The sequence below is a fragment of the Cyclopterus lumpus genome, chromosome 6 (genome assembly GCF_009769545.1).
Source record: "Cyclopterus lumpus isolate fCycLum1 chromosome 6, fCycLum1.pri, whole genome shotgun sequence".
In the NCBI taxonomy this organism is placed as follows: domain Eukaryota; kingdom Metazoa; phylum Chordata; class Actinopteri; order Perciformes; family Cyclopteridae; genus Cyclopterus; species Cyclopterus lumpus.
This window is the reverse complement of record NC_046971.1, coordinates 530001-542500: the sequence shown is the minus strand read 5'-3', so window position 1 is coordinate 542500 and position 12500 is coordinate 530001. Positions and strand designations below refer to the sequence as shown.

The 12500-nt window shown below is 44.8% G+C and overlaps 2 protein-coding genes across 6 annotated transcripts; both read left to right on the top strand.

Moving 5' to 3' along the window:
- The first annotated feature begins 3082 nt into the window (after positions 1 to 3082).
- snx20 (sorting nexin 20) lies at positions 3083 to 7400 on the top strand. 5 transcript variants are annotated; one of them, XM_034534957.1, is made up of 5 exons: positions 3083 to 3219; positions 3313 to 3377; positions 3963 to 4105; positions 5239 to 5928; positions 6291 to 7400. In XM_034534957.1, exons 1-4 carry the CDS (start codon positions 3134 to 3136, stop codon positions 5908 to 5910), a joined length of 966 nt encoding a protein of 321 aa, XP_034390848.1. In that variant the 5' UTR covers positions 3083 to 3133; the 3' UTR covers positions 5911 to 5928; positions 6291 to 7400. The 5 variants fall into 5 exon arrangements, with proteins under 5 accessions (XP_034390848.1, XP_034390847.1, XP_034390846.1 ...); XM_034534956.1 differs by having other exon boundaries at positions 6255 to 7400; XM_034534955.1 differs by having other exon boundaries at positions 6182 to 7400.
- Positions 7401 to 7800: 400 nt separating this feature from the next.
- mphosph6 (M-phase phosphoprotein 6) lies at positions 7801 to 10809 on the top strand. The gene is made up of 5 exons (XM_034534959.1): positions 7801 to 7936; positions 9611 to 9723; positions 9822 to 9912; positions 10038 to 10141; positions 10309 to 10809. Exons 1-5 carry the CDS (start codon positions 7889 to 7891, stop codon positions 10439 to 10441), a joined length of 489 nt encoding a protein of 162 aa, XP_034390850.1. The 5' UTR covers positions 7801 to 7888; the 3' UTR covers positions 10442 to 10809.
- Positions 10810 to 12500: the final 1691 nt, after the last annotated feature.

Below are 12500 nucleotides of genomic sequence, written 5' to 3'. Positions count from 1 at the left end.
ACACACACGTACATACACAAACACACGTGCATACACACACACACGTGCATACACACACACACGTGCATACACACACACACGTACATACACACACACACGTGCATACACACACACGTACATACACACGTACATACACAAACACACGTACATACACACACACACGTGCATACACACACACACGTACATACACACACACACGTGCATACACACACACGTACATACACACACACACACACACGTGCATATACACACATGTACATATACACTCATGTACATATACACACACACATGTGTGCATACACACACACACGTACATACACACACACACACGTGCATACACACACACACGTACATACACACACACACACATGCATACACACACACATACACACACACACGTACATACACAAACACACGTGCATACACACACACACATGCATACACACACACATACACACACACACGTACATACACAAACACACGTGCATACACACACACACGTACATACACACACACACGTGCATACACACACACACGTACATACACACACACACGTGCATACACACACACGTACATACACACGTACATACACAAACACACGTACATACACACACACACGTGCATACACACACACACGTACATACACACACACACGTGCATACACACACACGTACATACACACACACACACACGTGCATATACACACATGTACATATACACTCATGTACATATACACACACACACGTACATACACACACACACGTGCATACACACACACACGTACATACACACACACACACATGCATACACACACACATACACACACACACGTACATACACAAACACACGTGCATACACACACACACATGCATACACACACACATACACACACACACGTACATACACAAACACACGTGCATACACACACACACGTACATACACACACACACGTGCATACACACACACGTACATACACACGTGCATACACACACACGTACATACACACACACACACACACGTGCATATACACACATGTACATATACACTCATGTACATATACACACACACATGTGTGCATACACACACACACACACACACGTGCATCATGCTCCTCATGCTACACACACCTCACAGAGGTCCTCGTCTTCCTGCAGGAGGCACCTGATGACATCATCAGCTCTCGTCTCTGATTGGCTCTCACTCAGCTGTTTGTTTGGATGCTTTTAGAGTTTAAATCAGAAATGTCCAATAATGAATAAGCATAATCAATAAGGAGGTTTATCAGGTGAGATCCTCCTTACTTCCTTCCGTCGTGTGTTTTTATTTTCCATGGTTTCATGTAAATATTTGTACAAATAGAGAAAAGCTATTTTATGGAGATGATGTAACTTAAGTGCCTTTATTTTTTACTCCCGTTTGTCTGACGTCATGAATTGTTTTAAAGTGTTTTAAAGTGTGGCCACCAGATGGAGCTGTTTAAACTTTACCTTAAGAGATGTTTATTATTGTGTCGAGTTTAAAACTTGAATAAAGAGTACTTCTTGATTTATTGTATTGATTTTACAGCAGCTCATGAGGAGTCATGTTGGTACAGAAGATTTAAGAGACTTATTAAAGCAGCCTGATAATAAGGAGGTGCAGTAGTCTAGAAAGGAGGTGCAGTAGTCTAGAAAGGAGGTGCAGTAGTCTAGAAAGGAGGTGCAGAAGTCTAGAAAGAAGGATGTGCAGTAGTCTAGAAAGAAGGAGGTGCAGTAGTCTAGAAAAGAGGTGCAGTAGTCTAGAAAGGAGGTGCAGAAGTATAAAAAGAAGGTGTAGTAGTCTAGAAAGGAGGTGTAGTAGTCTAGAAAGGAGGTGCAGTAGTCTAGAAAAGAGGTGCAGTAGTCTAGAAAGGAGGTGCAGAAGTATAAAAAGAAGGTGTAGTAGTCTAGAAAGGAGGTGCAGTAGTCTAGAAAGAAGGTGTAGTAGTCTAGAAAGGAGGTGCAGAAGTCTAGAAAAGAGGTGCAGTAGTCTAGAAAGGAGGTGCAGAAGTATAAAAAGAAGGTGCAGAAGTCTAGAAAGGAGGTGCAGTAGTCTAGAAAGAAGGTGCAGTAGTCTAGAAAGGAGGTGCAGTCTAGAAAGGAGGTGCAGTAGTCTAGAAAGGAGGTGCAGAAGTCTAGAAAAGAGGTGCAGTAGTCTAGAAAGGAGGTGCAGAAGTATAAAAAGAAGGTGCAGAAGTCTAGAAAGGAGGTGCAGTAGTCTAGAAAGAAGGTGCAGTAGTCTAGAAAGGAGGTGCAGTAGTCTAGAAAGGAGGTGTAGTAGTCTAGAAAGGAGGTGCAGAAGTCTAGAAAAGAGGTGCAGTAGTCTAGAAAGGAGGTGCAGAAGTATAAAAAGAAGGTGCAGAAGTCTAGAAAGGAGGTGCAGTAGTCTAGAAAGAAGGTGCAGTAGTCTAGAAAGGAGGTGCAGTAGTCTAGAAAGGAGGTGCAGTAGTCTAGAAAGAAGGAGGTGTAGTAGTCTAGAAAGAAGGTGCAAAAGTCTAGAAAGAAGGAGGTGTAGTAGTCTAAAAAGAAGGTATAGAAGTCTAGAAAGAAGGTGCAGAAATCTAGAAAGAATGAGGTGTAGAAGTCTAGAAAGGAGGTGCAGTAGTCTAGAAAGAAGGAGGTGCAGTAGTCTAGAAAGAAGGTGCAGAAGTCTAGAAAGAAGGTGCAGAAATCTAGAAAGAATGAGGTGTAGTAGTCTAGAAAGGAGGAGGTGCAGAAGTCTAAAAAGGAGGTGCAGTAGTCTAGAAAGGAGGAGGTGCAGAAGTCTAAAAAGGAGGTGCAGTAGTCTAGAAAGAAGAAGGTGCAGTAGTGTTGAACCTGGTTCACAGATTTAAACTGATCATGTGATTAATTCTGCCAGTTTGGTTTCACTTCCTCTTCAACTTCCTGTTAGCACACACATACACACACAGATTCACACATACACACGCACATACACACACGTACACACATACACACACACACACACACACATACACACACATACATACACACACACACACATTCACACATACACACGCACATACACACACACGTACACACATACACACACACACATACACACACACACACACACATTCACACACACACACATTCACACACACACACACATTCACATGCACACACAAACACGTACATATACGCACACACTTCACTTCACACTTCTCTGTTCAACAGAAAGCTTCACACTTCAGCCGAGGAGGTGAGACGGTTTGTATTGATACATTGTATTTGATCTATAATACGTCTGTATTGATCCTGATTGTCTCCTGATGTCGTCCATGTTGTTGATCAGCTGTTTGATGGCAGAACCAGAGAGAAACGCTGAAGACCGGACAGAGAAGAGCCTCAAGTCTCCAGGTTCTCCCTTTGGACACAATGAACTGTGCTTCTTCTTCTTAGCTTAGCATAAAGATTGGAGACAGGAAGAAAAAGCTAGCTTAGCTTAGCATAAAGACTGGAAACATAAAGAAACAGCTAACTTAGCTTAGCATAAAGACTGGAGACAGGAAGAAAAAGCTAGCTTAGCTTAGCATAAATACTGGAAACATAAAGAAACAGCTAACTTAGCTTAGCATAAAGACTGGAGACAGGAAGAAAAAGCTAGCTTAGCTTAGCATAAAGACTTGAAACATAAAGAAACAGCTAACTTAGCTTAGCATAAAGACTGGAGACAGGAAGAAAAAGCTAGCTTAGCTTAACATAAAGACTGGAAACATAAAGAAACAGCTAACTTAGCTTAGCATAAAGACTGGAGACAGGAAGAAAAAGCTAGCTTAGCTTAACATAAAGACTGGAAAGAGGAAGAAACAGCTAACTTAGCTTAGCATAAAGACGGGATTATGTGGTTTATAAAATAAGATAACTGATTAACTACCCAACTTTAAAACAAATAGTAACACATCAATGCATCAGTAATAAGAATGAAATGTTGTGTGTGAGTAGATGAACCTCCCAGTTCTTCCAGTTTGACCACTAAGGAGCTGCAGCAGAACTGGAGGGCAGTGAAGAAGCGAGAACGACCCGTCAGGCTGCTGTTTGAAATCCCCTCGACTCGTGTCATCGAACATGTTTTGTCCAAATATGTGGTGAGACAATGAACCACGGTCTAAGCACCTGTAATACGGGGGTCCTCTGTGCACCTGTAATACGGGGGTCCTCTGTGCACCTGTAATACGGGGGTCCTCTGTGCACCTGTAATACGGGGGTCCTCTGTGCACCTGTAATACGGGGGTCCTCTGTGCACCTGTAATACGGGGGGTCCTCTGTGCACCTGTAATACGGGGGGTCCTCTGTGCACCTGTAATAAGGGGGTCCTCTGTATACCTGTAATACGGGGGGTCCTCTGTGCACCTGTAATACGGGGGTCCTCTGTGCACCTGTAACACGGGGGTCCTCTGTGCACCTGTAATACGGGGGTCCTCTGTGCACCTGTAACACGGGGGTCCTCTGTGCACCTGTAATACGGGGGTCCTCTGTGCACCTGTAACACGGGGGTCCTCTGTGCACCTGTAACACGGGTGTCCTCTGTGCACCTGTAATACGGGGGTCCTCTGTGCACCTGTAATACGGGGGTCCTCTGTGCACCTGTAATACGGAGGTCCTATATTCTTTGTAGTGTACATCTTTCAAATCAAGATTTTGTCCTGTGGATCAATACAACAATAACATCATATGTCACAGTTAAATGTTCATATTGATACCGTTCTCATGTCTGTACAGCAGCTGATTAACTTAGCTTAGCATACATACTGGACACAAATAGCATGAAGTATAGCATGAAGTCTGGAGACAGGAGGAAACAGATAGCTTAGCTTATTGTTAACACTGTAAACAGGGTGAAAGAGATAGCTTAGCATGAAGACTGTAAACAGGGTGAGACAGATAGCTTAGCTTAGCATAAAGACTTTAAACAGGGTGAAAGAGATAGCTTAGCTGAGCATAAATACTGTAAACAGAGGGAAACAGATAGCTTAGCATAAAGACTGTAAACAGGGTGAAAGAGATAGCTTAGCTTAGCATGAAGACTGTAAACAAGGTGAAACAGATAGCGTAGCTTAGCATAAAGACTGGAAACTGATAGTTTAGCTCAGCATAAAGACTGGAAACAGAGGGAAAGAGGTAGCAGGGCTCAGTCCAAATATAGTATATATCTGCTTACATTGTATATATTTATATATATTTGTGTACATTGCTCTGACGTTCGTGTTCGCGTCTCCAGGTGTACGAGATCGTGGTGATGCGCTCCGGCAGCTTCGATTCCCACCGCGTGTCCGTGGAGCGCCGTTACAGAGACTTTTTCCGCTTCCACCACAAACTGCTGGAGGAGTTCAACGAGGAGCTGGAGGAGGTGGTGCTCCCCCGAAAACTCTTGACTGGGAATTTCAGCCCTGACGTGATCTCGGAGCGACGCCTCGCCCTCCAGGACTACATGGCGAAACTTTATGACGCGCGCTGCGTTCGACACTCACCTCATTTCCCAAAGTTCTTCACCGAGCAAGAGCAGACGCGAGCGCACGGTTTGCTGCGAGCCGGACAGTTCAGGCTTGCCGTGGAGCAGCTGCAGACTGTTCTGGAGGTGCAGGAGAAGCTGTTACCTTGGCAGAACCCCACCCTGATCGTACCCACCCTGTCTGCCCTCGCGATCTGCTACCGGGACCTCGAGGAACCAGAACAGGCATTTTCTGCAGCTCAGAGAGCTCTGCCGCCAACAAGACGCTACGGACTGAAACACTACAGGGCCTCATTGTTGAACCTGCTGGTGGATTTAGGTTATCAGCTGGGACGTCCTGTGGCTCAGTTACAGGAGGAGCTGATCGTCCTGAGGGACGCAGAGAGGGGGGAGGTGTCCTCCTACTCTCTGAAGGAGTTAGTGGTCCACGAGTTCACCTGAGCCTCTGAGGAGTTAGTGGTCCACGAGTTCACCCGAGTCTCTGAGGAGTTAGTGGTCCACGAGTTCACCCGAGTCTCTGAGGAGTTAGTGGTCCACAAGTTCACTTGAGTCTCTGAGGAGTTAGTGGTCCACGAGTTCATCTGAGTCTCTGAGGAGTTAGTGGTCCATGAGTTCACCTGAGTCTCTGAGGAGTTAGTGGTCCACGAGTTCACCTGAGTCTCTGAGGAGTTAGTGGTCCACGAGTTCACCTGAGTCTCTGAAGGAGTTAGTGGTCCACGAGTTCACCCGAGTCTCTGAGGAGTTAGTGGTCCACGAGTTCACCTGAGTCTCTGAAGGAGTTAGTGGTCCACGAGTTCACCCGAGTCTCTGAGGAGTTAGTGGTCCACGAGTTCACCCGAGTCTCTGAGGAGTTAGTGGTCCACGAGTTCACCCTAGTCTCTGAGGAGTTAGTGGTCCACGAGTTCACCCGAGTCTCTGAGGAGTTAGTGGTCCACGAGTTCACCTGGGTCTCTGAAGGAGTTAGTGGTCCACGAGTTTACCTGAGTCTCTGAGGAGTTAGTGGTCCACGAGTTCACCTGAGTCTCTGAGGAGTTAGTGGTCCACGAGTTCACCTGAGTCTCTGAAGGAGTTAGTGGTCCACGAGTTCACCCAAGTCTCTGAGGAGTTAGTGGTCCACGAGTTCACCTGAGTCTCTGAGGAGTTAGTGGTCCACGAGTTCACCTGAGTCTCTGAGGAGTTAGTGGTCCACGAGTTCACCTGAGTCTCTGAAGGAGTTAGTGGTCCACGAGTTCACCCGAGTCTCTGAGGAGTTAGTGGTCCACGAGTTCACCCTAGTCTCTGAGGAGTTAGTGGTCCACGAGTTCACCCTAGTCTCTGAGGAGTTAGTGGTCCACGAGTTCACCTGAGCCTCTGAGGAGTTAGTGGTCCACAAGTTCATCTGAGTCTCTGAGGAGTTAGTGGTCCACGAGTTCACCCTAGTCTCTGAGGAGTTAGTGGTCCACGAGTTCACCTGAGCCTCTGAGGAGTTAGTGGTCCACAAGTTCATCTGAGTCTCTGAGGAGTTAGTGGTCCACGAGTTCACCCTAGTCTCTGAGGAGTTAGTGGTCCACGAGTTCACCTGAGTCTCTGAAGGAGTTAGTGGTCCACAAGTTCATCTGAGTCTCTGAGGAGTTAGTGGTCCACGAGTTCACCTGAGCCTCTGAGGAGTTAGTGGTCCACGAGTTCACTTCCTCTTTGGACCCTCGTATCAGAAGAAGCTTCCTGTGAAGTGAATCTTCACCGTCAGCTCTGATTGACCAACAGACAAACTGTATTACATCACAACAAAGAGTGGAAGTTACCCAGCATGCATCACTGTGTGTTGACTCGCTTGTATACTTCCTAATACTGTGAATGCAGCAACATAACTGCAAACAGTATCCATATCTATATCTATCTATCGATAGATAGATTGTAAATATGGAGGTATATACATATAGTATATATATATATATAGTATATATATATATATATATAGTATATATATATGTAGATACATATCTACATATATATATACTATATGTATATACCTCCATATTTACTATATATACAGTATATATATATACATATATTGATATTCTCCTGCGTGAATGCATTTATGATGTAGTTTATATTGAATCAAAACAGCAGTTGTTTGTGTTCTTTTCTTTTGTCCTGTTGATCGTTTGAAAGACAAATAAAACCAAGACAGACGTCACGTTTCGAATCATAATTAAATATATATATATATATATATATATATTGGAAAGCCGTGCACAGATTTCAGTTATATATATATATACTTATGTGTTCCAAATATAACCGATATAACCAAATATAACAGCTGCTCGACGTTCGACTGCTTCTGTCTGAGGTCACCAGCTGCGCGGAGTGGCTGCGCGGGCGTTTATTGGCAGGATGTCACGTGACGCGTCGTCCTGTCGGCAATAACAGTTCCAAGATGGCGGACGACAACGTGAAGCTCTCGAGAAACCTTTTACGGATGAAGGCAAGTGAAGCTAACGAGCTACGAGCTGTAGCTCAGAAGCTAAACGTGTTGATTTCTAACCGGTTATCACTCAGGTGACGTGAAGGTCTGTACACGTGTTTACCTGATGGAGAGGATACCTTTTAAAAGTCTTTAAATGGACTAGTGTCCTCCTGGAACACCTTGAAATGGACTAGTGTCCTCCTGGAACACCTTGAAATGGACTAGTGTCCTCCTGGAACACCTTGAAATGGACTAGTGTCCTCCTGGAACACTTTTAAATGGACTAGTGTCCTCCTGGAACACTTTTAAATGGACTAGTGTCCTCCTGGAACACCTTGAAATGGACTAGTGTCCTCCTGGAACACCTTTAAATGGACTAGTGTCCTCCTGGAACACCTTGAAATGGACTAGTGTCCTCCTGGAACACCTTGAAATGGACTAGTGTCCTCCTGGAACACTTTTAAATGGACTAGTGTCCTCCTGGAACACCTTTAAATGGACTAGTGTCCTCCTGGAACACCTTGAAATGGACTAGTGTCCTCCTGGAACACTTTTAAATGGACTAGTGTCCTCCTTGAACACCTTTTTAAATGGACTAGTGTCCTCCTGGAACACTTTTAAATGGACTAGTGTCCTCCTGGAACACCTTGAAATGGACTAGTGTCCTCCTGGAACACTTTTAAATGGACTAGTGTCCTCCTGGAACACCTTTAAATGGACTAGTGTCCTCCTGGAACACCTTTAAATGGACTAGTGTCCTCCTTGAACACCTTTTTAAATGGACTAGTGTCCTCCTGGAACACTTTTAAATGGACTAGTGTCCTCCTGGAACACCTTTTAAATGGACTAGTGTCCTTCTGGAACACCTTGAAATGGACTAGTGTCCTCCTGGAACACCTTGAAATGGACTAGTGTCCTCCTGGAACACTTTTAAATGGACTAGTGTCCTCCTGGAACACTTTTAAATGGACTAGTGTCCTCCTGGAACACTTTTAAATGGACTAGTGTCCTCCTGGAACACTTTTAAATGGACTAGTGTCCTCCTGGAACACCTTTTAAATGGACTAGTGTCCTCCTGGAACACCTTTAAATGGACTAGTGTCCTCCTGGAACACCTTTTTAAATGGACTAGTGTCCTCCTGGAACACTTTTAAATGGACTAGTGTCCTCCTGGAACACCTTGAAATGGACTAGTGTCCTCCTGGAACACTTTTAAATGGACTAGTGTCCTCCTGGAACACCTTGAAATGGACTAGTGTCCTCCTGGAACACCTTGAAATGGACTAGTGTCCTCCTGGAACACTTTTAAATGGACTAGTGTCCTCCTGGAACACCTTGAAATGGACTAGTGTCCTCCTGGAACACTTTTAAATGGACTAGTGTCCTCCTGGAACACCTTTAAATGGACTAGTGTCCTCCTGGAACACCTTGAAATGGACTAGTGTCCTCCTGGAACACCTTTAAATGGACTAGTGTCCTCCTGGAACACCTTTAAATGGACTAGTGTCCTCCTGGAACACTTTTAAATGGACTAGTGTCCTCCTGGAACACCTTTAAATGGACTAGTGTCCTCCTGGAACACCTTTAAATGGACTAGTGTCCTCCTGGAACACCTTTATAAATGATCTGATAAGCGTTTCTATTCATGTCCACCACCTTGTGCCTCTTAATAAAGTCTGTTGTTGTTTACAGTTCATGCAGAGGGGTCTGGATGAAGAGATGAAGAAGCAGATGGAGGAAGACGAGAAGAGAATCATCAGCGATGAACACTGGTACCTGGAGCTCCCCGAGCTGAAGGCTAAAGAGTACGAGATGACCTCTACGTGACCTCATGATCAATATAATACGGAGATGTGATCAGCTCTATGTATTGATCAATACATCTCTCCTCTTCCTCGCTCAGGAACTTCATCATCGAGGAGAAAAGCTTTGTTCCCTGTGAAGAACTGAAGTTTGGTCGCATCTCCTTCAAAGGGTTTAACCCAGAAGTCGAGGTTTGTTTCTCACTTATCTTCCTCTTCCTGAAGACTGCATGATATTTTGGGTTTGACCTCAAAATGAACCGTTTCAGATGAAAGACTGATGCGTTGCTTCAAACGTCGTCATTGTTTGATTCCAGAAACTGATGGTGTTGATGAACCCAAAGGAGGAGGAGGAGGAGGAGGAGGAGGAAGAGGAGAGCCGGATGCCAACGGATGTCACCGATGAAGAAATGGCTCTCAGGTAACGTTTCTCCTCTCGGTGTCTTAGTACTGTTTGAACCAGTTTCACATGTAGAGGATCAAAGGTCACGACCTCTGTCTGAACCACACGACCTCTGACCCGGTCTGTCTGAACTGCTTCCTGTGTCCGAGGGTTGTTGTGTTCCTGACTCGTTTCTTCTGCTTCAGGTACGAGGGTTTAGTCCGGAGCATAAAGAAGAAGTTTGCTACGAAGCGCGCAGCGAGCGAAGAAGACGTGAACCAGAACCAGAACCAGAACCAGGAGGAAACCAAGAGGGTGTTCCTGAAGCCGCAGGACTGAGTCGTCCCTTTATGGACTTTTTTTATTTGTGCTCCTTGTGTGCAGAAACTGAACAGCTGGTCTGAGTGTCGGGTTGGATGTTGTACATCCTGTTTTTACCTTCATTAAACTCAGAGCTCGCCGCTCTTAAAGGGACAGTACACGACTTATGTGCGTGTGTGTGTCTCCGTCGGTAGGCCAGTCTGAAGGTTGTTTTTTTTTCCCATGAGCCTCAGCTCCTGCCGGTCTGCAGCCGCCGTGTTTGGACGGCATCGAACACGGCGGTGGCCTCATCCGCGCTGCTCCTGAAGATATGAGAACACATGAGCATAAAGAGCTCATGTTTTATAGGACTAAAGACAGGTTTGAATAAATGTGTTGAACCATAACTGCAGTTCTCATTTCTAATGATTAGATTCAACAGTCATTGCACACGTACTAGTACAGAGCAATGAAATGCAGTGCAACAGAGAGTACAACAGTATATACAAATTATAAAATACAGATGAAATTAACATTAAATAGTGCAGAATATAAGCGGAGACTACTATAAATGGAAACTATCTAGGGTTGCTAGAACAAATATTCAGTTTAATTTACTTGAGTGCAAACAGATTGTATCAAAGTGACTACAGTGCAGATAGAGTGATGTAATGGGGGTCAGAGGGGGGTAGAGTTCAGAGTCCAAAGTGACTACAGTGCAGGTAGAGTGATGTAATGGGGGTCAGAGGGGGGTAGAGTTCAGAGTCCAAAGTGACTACAGTGCAGGTAGAGTGATGTAATGGGGGTCAGAGGGGGGTAGAGTTCAGAGTCCAAAGTGACTACAGTGCAGGTAGAGTGATGTAATGGGGGTCAGAGGGGGGTAGAGTTCAGAGTCCAAAGTGACTACAGTGCAGGTAGAGTGATGTAATGGGGGTCAGAGGGGGGTAGAGTTCAGAAAGGTAACAGCTCTGGGGAAAAAGCTGTTCCTCAGACGGCTGGTCCTTGACCACAAGCTCCTGAAGCGCCTGCCTGAGGGCCGGAGGGAGAACAGTCTGTGAGCCGGGTGAGAAGAGTCCTTCAGGATGCTGCGGGCTCGACGCAGGCGGCGTTTCTTCTGGACCTCCTCAATGCTTGGGAGTGGAGTACCTGTGATGTGCTGGGCGATCTTCACCCGTTGCAGCCTCTTGCGCTCCGTGACAGAGCAGCTGCCGTACCAGACTGTGACGCAGTTGGTGAGGATGCTCTCGATCACGCAGCGGTAGAAATTCACCAGGATGGCTGAAGACAGGTGATTCTTCTTCAGTGGAACTTCATATTAACTCTAGTCCACACTGACTCTTTATTTTAACTCTAGTCCACACTGACTCTTTATTTTAACTCTAGTCCACACTGACTCTTTATATTAACTCTAGTCCACACTGACTCTTCATATTAACTCTAGTCCACACTGACTCTTCATATTAACTCTAGTCCACACTGACTCTTTATATTAACTCTCTAGTCCACACTGACTCTATATTAACTCTAGTCCACACTGACTCTTTATATTAACTCTCTAGTCCACACTGACTCTTTATATTAACTCTAGTCCACACTGACTCTATATTAACTCTAGTCCACACTGACTCTTTATATTAACTCTAGTCCACACTGACTCTTTATATTAACTCTAGTCCACACTGACTCTTCATATTAACTCTAGTCCACACTGACTCTTTATTTTAACTCTAGTCCACACTGACTCTTCATATTAACTCTAGTCCACACTGACTCTTTATATTAACTCTAGTCCACACTGACTCTTTATATTAACTCTAGTCCACACTGACTCTTTATATTAACTCTAGTCCACACTGACTCTTTATATTAACTCTAGTCCACACTGACTCTTCATATTAACTCTAGTCCACACTGACTCTTTATATTAACTCTAGTCCACACTGACTCTTTATATTAACTCTAGTCCACACTGACTCTTCATATTAACTCTAGTCCACACTGACTCTTTATATTAACTCTCTAGTCCACACTGACTCTATATTAACTCTAGTCCACACTGACTCTTTATATTAACTCTCTAGTCCACACTGACTCTTTA

Coding starts and splice junctions, on each gene's coding strand:
- snx20 (XM_034534957.1), top strand. CDS start 3,134: ATGCACACACAAACACGTACATATACGCACACACTTCACTTCACACTT. Junction 3,220..3,312: donor TTCACACTTCAGCCGAGGAG/GTGAGACGGTTT, acceptor GTTGTTGATCAG/CTGTTTGATGGCAGAACCAG. Junction 4,106..5,238: donor ATGTTTTGTCCAAATATGTG/GTGAGACAATGA, acceptor TCGCGTCTCCAG/GTGTACGAGATCGTGGTGAT.
- mphosph6 (XM_034534959.1), top strand. CDS start 7,889: ATGGCGGACGACAACGTGAAGCTCTCGAGAAACCTTTTACGGATGAAG. Junction 7,937..9,610: donor GAAACCTTTTACGGATGAAG/GCAAGTGAAGCT, acceptor TGTTGTTTACAG/TTCATGCAGAGGGGTCTGGA. Junction 9,724..9,821: donor CCCGAGCTGAAGGCTAAAGA/GTACGAGATGAC, acceptor TTCCTCGCTCAG/GAACTTCATCATCGAGGAGA.